We start from the raw sequence: 13,255 nt of genomic DNA, 5'->3' as shown, positions 1-13,255 counted from the left end.
ACCTCCAGGTGAAGCAGGAGAAGAACGAGGTCGACTCACACAGGAAGTTCATCAATAGGACATTTTATTTCATACGTCTGTTGTCTTTATTCAAATTACAGTAATATACTTGCTGAGATGACCACCGGCTGCAGCCCGGACAGCTAAAACTCACAGCTGTACTACTAGAAGCAAACTTAAATCAGTTTTTAAAATTATTTCGCAACAGGGGAAAAAAAAAAAAAAAAAAAAAAAAAAGCAGGTATGCCAGGAGACGTGTGGTGTTGGCGGTGACGTCAGGTCTGTTTTAGTGCTGTGGTCTTTAAAAAAAGAAAAAAAAAAAAAAGAGAGAGAAAGGAAACAGAAGAGGAAGGAGGAAGCCTGCGTTTGCGTTGTACATGTGGTAAAGGAGCAGAATTATGGCACATTTGGTCCACGTTGGTAGTTTTATTCTCTCGATTTCAAACATGTAAGAAACAAAAAGAAGAACAGATCAGAGTTTACATGTTTCTGCAGCACAGCATTAAAGACAGCATACTGAAAACACGACTGTAGGGGGCGCCCTCTTTAAAATCTGGATTCAGCCAATCGTTTGTCTCTATTCATCATCATCATCATCATCATTATCAGAAGAAGGATTAGAATGGTCTTTCCATCCAAAATGACTGGGGGGGAGGTGGGGGTGGGTGGAGCTTCGTGGATGATGGACGGGGATGCTTCGGACATTCACAGGAAGTAGTCGGGAGTGCGTCTGGTCACATGGGGCTCACCACGGCGAGGGGCGGGGTCAAACTGAAGGCTGAGGAGACAGAAGAAACCTCGTTAGTGACGACTTCCTTTAAGTCGAGTGAGGTTAGATCAGTTAAACCTTAGCTTCTGTATCCATGGTAACCAAGACAGTCATGTAATTTTAGCAGATGAGACCTAGACTCAGACTGTACATAAAAGATGGTCAGAGTGATGTAAAGCCTTGACCTGGCGTTTTAAAATCAGATGATAAGGAGCGAGCCGTGGATCTGCTTGTCTGTCACAATGAAGCCCCGCCCCTAAGCCCTCCCCCTTTATGGATGTTTCAACTGTAACAGGACCAAAACTTCCAGAATAACTACATTTTATTCAGACCAAAAACTCATCAGGTGAGTTTACTGAGCTCAGCTCATGTCAACCTTCAGGAGTCGCCCCCTGCTGGCAGCTGTCAGTGTGTCCCTGAATGAAACTGAATGTGTGCTCTGATGTTTCTGACTCGTTACGCAGAAGCACAGTCTGAGTATTCATGCTAAACTTATTATATGAAAGAAGAGAAACATTAAAAGGAATCTGGGGATTCGTGATGTTTAGTGTCCAACCCTCAGGGTCCCCACACGGCTCCGTGTGTTTTACATGGATGTATTCATATTTAACCTCAGCACCGTTCGGCCTCTCATATGATGTGAACGCATTCTTCGTACTTACAAAGAATATTTCAGAGTGTCGTCCAGTTCCATGATGGCCGCCTGGTTTCCACAGCGGTAGCAGTAGTTTGGAGCACTGAAGATGGTCACCACGTTCTTGTCATGGCCCCAGTTGTAGCCCTGCAGGAACAAACATGTCAGTTAGACTGGGACACCTCTGATCAACAGGGGGCGCTACTGAGCTGAACGAGCAGGGCTCCATGGGCTCAAGAACAAGTTTCATTTCTTTGTTTTTGACGTTTCACCGCTGCGGTCGTGAAATGTTTTTGAGTGAGAATCAGCCAGTCTTTAACCGACCAATCAGCACAGAGTAGCAGAGATATTTTACTCTGAAGGACGAAATAGTCTGTGAGAAGAAGAAAAAAGGACTACAAAGTTATATTTCACTTCAGACACATGAAATTGTCAAGTTAACCGTGAACTGAATGGCGTGCTAACATCAACAGGAACGGCTCTCGCAGATCAGTTCAGGAAAACTGACGAGAACTTTGTCATTTTAACATTTCCAGTGAGAATAACGGTCAAACCAGCTCGATCTGTGGGCGCGGCGCGTCCTCAGCCGCCTGTGATCGGAGCTTTCCTTCAGCTGCAGATGAAGTTCGTGCAGCTGCTTGGCGAATCTTCTGAACAGTGAACTGAACCTCCGTGGGAGTGAAACTGGGACACCAGGGAGGAGATGAGGAGCCTGCTCCAACTTCATGTTGTTGCCATGGAAACCAGAGGATTTTTATAGGACCCTTCAGTCCACTGGCTGTGTGAACACGTGTGCCAGGTTTAACATAAAAATAACAGGACATGTGAGCGCCGGTCTGTGGGCTCATCACGACAAACCTGCAGCAGCGTGGGTTTCTGAAGCTCATCATCATGACATCAGAGGACAAACAGGTCACCTGACCAGGATAACGAGGTCACCTGACCCAAAATAAAGTGTTTTGTTTTTTTCCTTCTAATCTGAATCATCTCTGCATATAAACAGGCTGCTAACAGGTTGGATTTCCTTCTTTTACGCAGCCAGATTTGCTTTTTTTAAAGTGAACCCCCGAGGAGATTTTCTATAAACAAATATTCATACTCATTCTTTGGTTAAACAGCACAATATTTTCACATAAAAGTGACACCGTGCTGTGAAAAAGTGTCCAAAATACCTCCATGACCAGCTGATGGGCGCGAGACACCAGAGTGAGTCCGTTGGCATGATTGAAGGTTTCAGAGATGTCCTGACCGAAGGTGTAGCCGGCACCTCGGGGAGAGATCCCCCACCCGCCGCGGTCATCGGGGTCCGACCACAGCAGGTCACACATCGGGCCCTGAAACAGAAGCCAACAGCTCAGGTAAACTGCACAGTTCAGAATCCTAAATATAAACCTGATAAATGACGCTTAGAGTTTAAACTAGAAGCACAGATCGTAACTGCACTGCACGCACAAACTCATGATGGACACCAGACGTTATTGAAGGTTTGACTGGTGTTGCAGAGCTTTGCAGAGCACTGATTGTTTTTAATAAACTGCTCTCCTGTTCTTGCTTTGGTGACAATTTTGTACATAAAGCAGTAAAATTACTACGTGTGAACAGATGAGTTGTGTCTGTAGTTTTTAATGACACAATCAGGTCTAAGCCTCGGTTCCGGCTCCTCTGCAGCTCACGAATGAGTGTCAGCATCGAGCCGGCCGACGCGTTTGTTCTGCCCATTTATCACCACAAACTGCTGTGGTGCCAAACATGGATCAGTGTGAAAATAAAAGCTCCACAGAGGCCGTCTCTCAAACAACCGACGGGCTTTTGTTTAAAAAGTATTTCTGTTTCCATCCCTGACAATCTGAAAGCTGACCTGTGTGTGTGTGTGTGTGTGTGTACCTCATGTGGAACTTCTTGCAGGCGGTCCAGAGCTCGTATGTGATCCAGAGTGTCTATGGAAGGAGACAAGCCTCCGTGGAGACAGAAGATCTGAAACAAAGAACAACAAAACCTGCAGTTAAATAATTAATGAACAGATTCACCAACAAACAGTTAAAAACATCTTTATTCAGCTTCAAACTCAGGCGGGAGTGTGTGGACGCTCAAATATTCACTCATGAAGAAAGAAAAACCCAAATAAAACTGACAGGATGTGGCTGAAAAATAGGGTAAATGTTTAAGAGGCGGACAGACCGCAGACACGAGAAACAGGCGATTAAAAATAATAAGAATCATGATCTATACTGACCGTTTTTAATGTCAGATTCATGCTTAAGAAAAAGATTTGCCACATTTGCCAAAAACAATATGATCACCATTCTTTCATGTGTTCAGGTTTCTTTAATCAGCTACAGTTCACAGCAGATCTCTGCACTCATCTTTTATTCTAGTCTATCAAAAAGCACGACGTGAGGAGATTTATCATCTATGGAACAATCATGAAGTCATTTAAATAGAGTCGTTTCTCCCGTTTCTACTCTCAGCTAAAAACATGCCAGCATCACCAGCAGGGGGCAGTGATGCAGCTACAAAACGTTTTCCAACCAACAAACAAAAACAAGTGTGTGCAAGTAACCATCTGTGGGTTATGATAATAAACACAATGTCATACCTGAAAAAAGGAGCACTGATTTAACCTTACACGCAGGGATGGGATACGAGAACCGGTTCTTATGGTAGAAGAACCGGTTATTGGAATTCTAGTCGTCTACGTGCTTGGAATTGTTAGTCTGCCTGCCTATAGATCCTTGCACACTTGGCTACGATCAGCTGATTTCAGTTTGCGTGTTGGAGGAGGAAAGTAGTGGCGCCGTCTCCAGCGTGGACGCAATGATAATATGGAGACTCCTCCAGGACAGAAGCGCCTGCATCATACTGTTAACACACGCTCTTTAACAGCATGCTAATGTTAAGCTAGCCAAGAGCCCAGAGTGACGCTAAAGCTGAGTGAATCCCAACACCACACCGCGCTGCGATAAAGTGACCAGCCAGGCTGAGGTAGAATCACCATGGCAACCACTTTACAGTCTCTCTGCTGGTTTCAGCTCTGCTCATACCTAAACACTAAGAACGATCGCGTGTCCTTATCAGCACAGGGATCTGTGTTGGTGTATGCAGCTGTAGCCTCAGGTTTATAATGTTAAACAGTAACTGACTCAGTGTCAGGGTTCATACGCCTATTTCAGGGTCAAATTCAAGCACTTTTTAAGCACTTTCAAGGTCACTTTTCAAGCTTTTCCAGCACATCCCCCCCACCGCCCAACACAAAGAATGCATGTTTCAATTCGCATCATGTCAGTAAGACCATGTGAAAATGAAAACAAATCATCCTGGGTGAACTTAAACACCTTTGTTCCCCTTTTGTTGAGACATATAAAAACGCACCAAACAAAAATACTGCAAAAGGAAACGGTCGCCTTATACACATCGTGTAAACTCAAAATGCACATTTCACTTAAAAATTAAGATGTGAAAATGTGAACAAATCAACTTGTTAGAGATGTTCTAAAATAAACAACAACAACAACAAAAACCCCACAAAAAGAAACCAATGAGTCTTCTCATCAGATATTGATGCTTCTTTCCTGTGTGACAAAAAATAGGAGACAGATGTTTGTTTGTTTTTTAAGTTAATTCCCAATAAAACTGTTTTTTGCTAACTACGTTGCTGTCTGTATTATTGCTGAAATCCTGAACGATCACCTTTAAAGTGTTTGTGCTAATAACATCATGTCAGACAGGCACGGAGAACAGCACTGACTGGGAGGCTTTGAACACATCACATAGTTCAATTCAACATATAAGACTTTAAGAAAGCACAAGCATCTACTTAAAATCTATTGAATTTATCATCTGTGATATTATGTACAATTCCAATGTACTTTGTTCATCTGCCTTAGATAAACAGGCAGCCTCAAACTATGAAATATTCATATACAAACACACATAACTGTGTGTACTGTGTGAGTGGCTGATTGTGCCCCACAGGCCTCAGTGTGAGCTTGAAGACATTTATAATGTTTAAGTAGTTTAAAGTGTCGGTGCTGATACACAGTTTGAATGAAAGCCGGGGAACTTTGGTAGCACAGAAACTAACATTTTTACTTGACTATGAGTATTGACCCAACAGCGATCACAACAAACAGGAAACACCTCCAACGTGCACAAATAACTGACCACACAACATGAAATTAATCTGCATGAACTGATATGCTGCTCAGTGACGGTGGCCACTCTCAAAGCAGAGCCAATGAGAATCAATAAGAGAATTCATAAGGAATCAAATCGATAAGTAATATTAATAATGGAATCTGAATAACTAAATTCTTATTGATTCCCATTCTAACTGCAGGTCTGATCAGATGAAAACGTCACAGTGAAACTGGGCGTGGCGCGTCCTACCTGTCCGTCAACCAGCGCGGTGAGCGGCAGGTAGTCGAACAGGTCTGTGAAGTACTTCCACACGTTAGCGTTGCCGTACTTCCTCAGGCACTCGTCGTAGAAGCCGTAGACCTGTGTGATCTGCCGAGACTCGTGGTTCCCTCGCAGGATGGTGATTCGCTCCTGGAAACGAACCTGAACAACAATTTAAAAATACATAATAACGTTAAAGACGATCTAAAGCCGGGTCAGACCCCCAGAGAGTAGCATGCTGACTCAGCTACATGTTTAATGACTCTTCTGTCAGACTTCATGATGTAAAATAGAAACGATTAGCTAAAGGAAGCCGTCACGCTGTGATACCGAGACGGGAAAGAAGAAGCACTCAGACCAAAGTGTGACTCTGCTGGCAGCCTCTAGAACAGAAACAGGACCACCGCTCCCCACCGGGGGAGGAGTCTGACGGCAGGACGAGACATACCGGAAGAACCTTCAAGACAGGAAGCTAGCTGGATGGCATTAACTATACTTTCAAAATAAAAGCAAAGAGGTTGTAAACTACTAAAGCAGCAGCGCTGTTCTCTCAAACAGGTTAAAAAAAAAAAATTATAACAACCAGGTAAACATGTGTGAAACATGCAAGTACAACAATAACCACAGTGATGCAATTTTCTAAATAAAGTTTCTTTGCATCATTTTTATTTGTCTGTGTATCATTTTAACTACAATACACTAAACTTTAAGAATAAATAACTTTGTCTGAAGGGCCGATCACGCCTGGTTGTTCCTGTGAACAACCATGTTTCTGTAAACTCGAAGCTCACAGCCTGTGAATCCTGCAACAAACCTGATATCTAACCAGAATCACACGTCAGAGTCCAGGTCTGACACGTGTTGTGGTTAGAAAACAAAAAGGTCATTAAAGTCTGTCAGTTTCCTTGAGATTTACACACTGCAGCTGTACTGTGAACACAATCAGAGTCAAACTAGTTCACATCATTTTCACATCATGTGGTTGCTTCTGTTCAGACCACATTTATCCCCCGACTGCTCCTCTGTGTGCAGCAGAAACATTGGCCATCTCCTCAGTCAGCTGATTTCCCCTCACATGCCACCACTTCATGTTTTTATAAAACGTGTTTATGATGCTCTAAAACTTTACAGAACCATCAGTTCTCAGATTAAACGTCTGCTCAGCTGAGCTGATGTTGATCTGTTTGTTTGAAGCTCAGAAGCTCTGCTGATGATTTTTGGAAGCTTTCAGACTGACGGAGCAAACAAGTTCAGTCTGCTTCTTATCAGAACAAACAAACAGTCTGTCAGCCTGTGGCCACCGAGAGGGCCGCTGTGATCCTAACAGGAAGTAAACTCAGAAAACATCAGAGCGCACATGTGAACGCCACACAGAAACACAGAGGTTTACCTTTAACGTGACGAGCAGCGTGACCGTCTCCACAGAGTAGTAGCCTCTGTCGACGTAGTCCCCCATGAACAGGTAGTTGGTGTCGGGAGACTTTCCTCCGATCTTAAAGAGCTCCATCAGGTCGTGGAACTGACCGTGGACATCGCCGCACACCGTCACCGGGCATCGCACCTGAGGGGACAAACACAGAGTCACATGGTCAGCGCCACAGAAACTGAAGCTCATTCGTTTTGTTTTTTTACACCAAGCCAAAAGGAAGCCAGCGGGGTTTTTTATCTTCCTGCTCTAACATCCGCTCCAAGGCCTGAGTTTAGATAAAAGCACAAATATAGTTGTTAGATACTGGCTCCGATGACTGATGATCAAATAGGATCCAACTGTTGGGTCATTAAATAAATTACATTTCTATTAGGATACAAAGCTGAAGGAAAAGTCGGGGATTTTCTTTAACCCTGAACAACCTGCTTTTATGTTGACATGACTCATGTTTGTGTCTGCAGCAGAGGAACGTCAATATTTAGGCTGATAACAAATGAACACGCGCGCACACACACACACACACACACACACAGCTGAGCCACAGTACGTGAATATTTAATGCTGGGTTTTATTTGGGATGCACTGACCTGATCTTTGAATCAGAAATTTGATCTCAACTCAAAAGGTTGAACTGGGTATCCATGACAACAGGCTGATATATTCTAGTCAGTTCTAGTTTTTACTGTTTGTTAGCCTTTTGGACACAAAAACATCAAACCTGCAGGAATCAGATCGGCTAGAAAGACGATGAAAATGATAATCGGTGTAACACTGTTCGACCTTCACCTGACTCACCTGTGCTCACTAATTACCAGGAATGTGTGCGACTCATCAATTAGATGTTTAACAGCTGCTGCACTCGACAGTTACATAACTACTCTGTGGTTAAACTGAGCAGTATTTCATTAATCTACAACCACAGTTTCCTGTAAAGCTAGCACAGTTTATCGGTGGGCCAATATCAGTGTCAGTATATAATCATGTCAATAAGAAACAAAAAAGATGTTAGAGACATCCATTTGTTTTGTTTCTGAAAGAAAAAAAAAAACATTCGCAGCTGATCTGTTGGAATATCACTAAATATCCACACTGCTGTTAAAACTCCTGCATGTGTTTCCTGGCACACTAAGATAAAACCACGGGACCAAGGCACCCACATCATGCACATGATGGCTGCAGGTGCTAGCACTGCTAACGTTAGCCTCACCGTGCTGAGTACACTGGCATGTTTGTGCAACATCACACTGAGCGCACCAATTACTGCCAAGGCACAACACCGAGTGAAGTAACGTTTCAACAACCTGCGAGGGAAACGTCTTCATGTCACCTGTAGCAGCATCAAGCTCTCTTCATGATAAGCTCACTGGATCATAACTGGTCTTATCAGACACTCTGGTTCAGATCCAGCTTCCTTTTAGAGGAGGTTTCACTGAAAGCTGCCGACACCTCGGCACACCTGATGTCGTCAGGCAGCTTTCACTGTCGTTTCTCTCGACTGCGTTTTTCTTCAGGTCATTTCTCCAAACGTCAAAGGGATCAGTTTTACCTCTTCACCATCAATCAGCCCTTTCATGTGTTCACACACAGTAAATGTAACTTTCACTCGTTCCTTTTAGCACACCTGAGTCTCAAAGAACCCCCTACTTCAGAACGTCAGCATTTGCTTACTTCAGGGTTTAAAGAGGTTCTAAGCTGCTGACAGAAATCCTCATTTTTGTTATTGTTTACAAATAATAAAAAAATGAAGGCACCAAAAAATGTTTAAGAACTGCATTAAAACAAAAGAAATCTGATCCGATCTGGCAACTGCTCTGTTGACAGGAAGTCAATATGATCAATTAAAGTTCTTTAAGGCCGAACACACAGGAGGAACAGTTTCCTCAAATCACTTCCACCTTCCTCACTGCAGGTGAATCAGTAACAAGCAGCTGACAGGAGCGGCTGTAAATAGGACGTTCACCGACGGCTGAATGTTTGGATCAGTTTTGTGCTTTTGAGGGAAAACCGTTTCCATAAAAACATGGCGGTGGGCATGTGTGCGAGCCCACGCCTCAGCTGTAGGCCGTGTAAACAGGGTGTGAGATTGCTCAAACACCCCACAGGGAACAAACCGCACACTGAAATCTGTTCCTCAAATCTTTTCCACACTTTGATACAAATGAAAGAAAGAATTTGGACAAACAGGAACCTTTCTTCACCTGTGCGCTGCAGAAACACCATCAGCGGGTGGAGAGCTCATTTAAAAACAGGCTGGTGCTCACCTACACGTGCTGATACCTGGGACCTGGAAACTGTCCATTTCACAGCGTGTTTCTTCATGCTGCTTTTATGGGTTTTTGTAAGAGCAGCCTGGAGGTGTTTATGAGGAGGAAGGAGCCTGTCACAGTTTACAACTCCACTATCTAGAAGGCTCCCTGGGCTGGACCTACTTCAAATATTGTCAAAGGTAGAGTCCTAGTACCGTGGCTCTGTGAGCAGTGCAGCTCAGGTTAACACAGAACTACGGATGCATGTAAAATGTTAACCTGAGCTCCGCTCCACCCGAGTCACAGAGCCACATCTTCACTCTGAAACACATAAAGGACCGATGACCCATAAACGGCTGACTTGGATTAGAATCTAATCGTTTGATATCAGCTCTGGTTTTATCTTCTGCTTTTCTTTTTCCTCGTGACTTTCATATTTTCCATGAATAATCAATAATGAGTTCGGAAAACTCACCTCCTGAACGTTGGACTCCTTGGTCAGGATCTCCTTGGCCTGTAGAGGAAACAGATTTAATGAGTGTCTTTGGGGGTTTTTTCTAAAGGACTCACAGCTCAGACAGGGGGGGGGGGATCATGTGACGAGCTGACAGGAGGTGAAATCAAACTCAGCTCCTACATGCCCAGAGTCACACACACGACTGTTTTTGGTTTGTTTGTTTTTTCCTTCTTAAGATTTCAGGCCCACGTGACCTCAGAGGACACTGTGCTGTTTGGAAACCTGCTCTCCTCAGCCCCACAGCTCTTTTAAATTAGTGAGAAAATAAAGTTGATCTTATTTTAGAGTTTTAACCATCAATCACTCAGCAGCTAAACTTCCCTCCTTCACATAAGAATTCACAGGATACACAGGCTACAGCTGGGACTGCCTCATTTTTGACCAGCTAAACACGTCACACACATGTGACATTTAAGCTGTCATTTTTTTAAATTCTCTTACTGATAAAGTATTATTAATTTATTTTACTGGAAACAGCTAACCGGGCAAAATGCTAAATATCTTTTTTATGCTGTACCAACAGCGTCCTCCAACCAGAACCCTTCAGAACAGCAGGTTATAGTTCCCTCTATTCGAAATAACGCCATCTTTGTTAGTCAAAATGTCAGAAATATCCAAACCTTACACAGCCCTTTGTTAGGCACAGTAAACTCATCAACACTGAGTCATCAGCTACACGTGGACTCGCTGTGTGAGGCTCATTTAGAGCAGGAAAAACTTGCTGCAATGAATCATGCAACAGCTTCAATACGTGGAAATATAAAATCAATAACCTTTAAAAATGTACCCACCTAAGGAAAAAGTCCATAAACATGTTGCTGGTTTTTATTCAAATTTACTGCAAACAGCAATGTGTAGGAAGAGCAAAAGAAAGACTTATCAGTACTTTTTACATCACTTCAGCTCCACTCATAGCTGAAAGATGACAGCATGTACCTACAACAGGCCAAACCTCATTCATCTCATGAATGTTGCTGTTATTAACTGTAATAAGAGCCCCCTTCAGTAATTGATTAGTTCATATGAAGTCAGCTGGCAGAACCTGGCTGCGCTCAAACCTCCTCACCCACCTGACCAATACCACCTGCATACTTTCATTCCCCCTCAGATTACTGCAATAATCTCCTAATGGAGATCAATCAGATATGAGCCAGTCTGTGCCATGTTCATCATACCTCCATTATATTCTTCTGTCCTTCAAATTTCACGCCATGTTTATCCAGTTTTTACTTTGAGACTTTCATCTTTTTATTATACTGAAAATCTAAGAAGACAAAACGGGGACACCAGAACCTGTACTATAAGTCTCTTTATTTATTTATCTATTTATTTATTTTTTAACATCTAAACCATCTCTGACTCTGCTGATTAGCTAGAAACAAATAAATGACTGATTAGTACAGACGGTTTCAGCCCTCATTTAGATGTTAAATGGCACCAACAATGGATTCCTCTTCATGCAGAGAGCATAATAAATCAGGTTACAGACATTTTACGCTCTGCTGTCTCGGACGTGGATTTTCAGTTTGATGGGTATTTTCTCTGAACATCGCTGCTCATTTAGTCAACGCACACTTCTAAAAGTACGCAACGAAGAATATTTCGGGTTTAATCGCTTCGACAGAGGACGAGAGCCGCCACACGGCTGAACAAACGGCTCATCTTTAATGGTGCAACCAACTTGCCGTTTATGCAATCAAATGGTTGATCAATACATTAAGGGCGCGGTACTAATCGATCAATCGCGACACACATTAACAGATGATTCGCCTTAAGAGAGAATTAAGAATAAAGCCCCCTACAGTGAATGGCTGAATCAGGCTGAATCAGGCTGAATCCCGGCCTGTGCGCAAAAGACAGCGCAGGTAATAACCGGGCAGTAAAATGGGCTGCGTCTATTTCTTGGCACTGGGCTAGAGATGCGATTTTTCGGCCCGTGTGTAATGAGTCGACGATAGTCGGACAACAGTTCACAGTGGGGATTATTTAATAGAAATACACACACATATATATCACACCTGAAAGGGAATTCTGACTCAGAATGCGTAGGAAAATTGGGCGCAAACAGCCGCCTCCTCGCTCCTTCATTCCGGAAATTAGCCGGAGCCACTTTCGCAACACAGGCCGCGCTGGGCTGAGCCAGGCCTGCCGGGAAATCATGTCAAAAACTTTGGAACTTACCTTCTCACAGAGCGTCCGGACTTGGTTTTCCGATAGCTGCTTGCACTCGTTTAGCTGTTCGATCCATTGGTCTAACTCTTTAGTGAAGGATTTGTCTTCCATGACAGCCGCGGTAGCTCGCTAAGCTAGCTGTGTTAGCTACCTGAAGAAACAAGCGGGCCTGTGTCTCTACGCTAGCTGCTAATTTAGCCTTTAGCTCTTCGTATTGTTAACCCACCGGACCGGTTGGAAAAAAATCACCGCAACAGTTTAAAACAACGACCTGTTTAATCAACTTCTATCATGATAAATGACCGATGTTAAGATACCAACGTTAAAAACACGGGTCTATCGGCCGGGGGAGTGAAAAGGATCAAAAGTCCCCGATGCGGCAGAGCGTAGCGGCAGAATACTGCGGCGTCGCAGCGGCTAGCCGATTTGCTAAAGGAGCTAGCCACAATAACATCCGGGGATTTAACCAGCGTGTGGACTCAGCACAGAAGTGACACCGTGTGGACAGACCTTGAATTACGGCGCGAATGCGCGCCACAACACTACTAGTACTACTAACACAGTACAAGTACAGAACTACTGCTGCTACACTACTACATTACTGCTGCTACAGCTTCATTACTGCTACTTTCACAGTACACCTACATTACTGCAATACTATAACTACGCTATTACTACACTATCAATACTGTTAATGAGGAGGTTCAAAGGAAAGTTGAAATAGTTATCCTAATGAAATCAACCGGTCAGAATGCAAAATAAAACAGCCATCAATCTGTTGCAGTATATCAGAGTTATATAGCATAACTTAAAGGGAGACATAAGCTGTGTCCCAAAACGTAGGCTGCATCCTCCTGAGGCCGCATTTGTAGGCCGATTACGTCACAGCGGCGCAACGAAGGCTGTCCCAATTCGTAGACTCCTCCGAAGCCGGCCGACAAATACGTCCTCCTTTTCCCCAGATTTGAAGGGTGGGTCGGGTGTGTCCTTCGTGGCCCTGAAGAAGCTTCTCGGATGAGAGGTGAAACGTCTTCAAGCAACTTAAAGAAGTCCAGGCGCTTTTCTTTCCAAGCTCCTCAGACTACGATGA

The 13,255-nt window shown here is 43.6% G+C and overlaps 1 protein-coding gene across 1 annotated transcript; it reads right to left on the bottom strand.

The window, feature by feature from the left end:
* Positions 1 to 47: 47 nt before the first annotated feature.
* LOC101479611 (serine/threonine-protein phosphatase 2A catalytic subunit beta isoform) lies at positions 48 to 12,611 on the bottom strand. The gene is made up of 8 exons (XM_004575329.5): positions 12,175 to 12,611; positions 9,952 to 9,990; positions 7,192 to 7,362; positions 5,790 to 5,963; positions 3,288 to 3,377; positions 2,576 to 2,737; positions 1,432 to 1,550; positions 48 to 778 (listed from the first exon to the last, which is right to left on the bottom strand). The coding sequence occupies exons 1-8, from the start codon at positions 12,274 to 12,276 to the stop codon at positions 706 to 708; spliced, it is 930 nt and encodes a 309-aa protein (XP_004575386.1). The 5' UTR covers positions 12,277 to 12,611; the 3' UTR covers positions 48 to 705.
* Positions 12,612 to 13,255: the final 644 nt, after the last annotated feature.

Source organism: Maylandia zebra, linkage group LG12 (genome assembly GCF_041146795.1).
Source record: "Maylandia zebra isolate NMK-2024a linkage group LG12, Mzebra_GT3a, whole genome shotgun sequence".
Lineage (NCBI taxonomy): Eukaryota > Metazoa > Chordata > Actinopteri > Cichliformes > Cichlidae > Maylandia > Maylandia zebra.
The sequence above is the reverse complement of the archived record's forward strand: the minus strand, read 5'-3'. Positions and strand labels throughout refer to the sequence as shown.

Excerpts from the sequence above, each read along its gene's own strand:
- LOC101479611 (XM_004575329.5), bottom strand. The coding sequence starts at position 12,276 with ATGGAAGACAAATCCTTCACTAAAGAGTTAGACCAATGGATCGAACAG. Across the intron at positions 9,991-12,174 it reads TCCGGACGCTCTGTGAGAAG|GCCAAGGAGATCCTGACCAA; the intron begins GTAAGTTCCAAA and ends TTTCCTCTACAG. Across the intron at positions 5,964-7,191 it reads CGCTGCTCGTCACGTTAAAG|GTTCGTTTCCAGGAGCGAAT; the intron begins GTAAACCTCTGT and ends ATTGTTGTTCAG.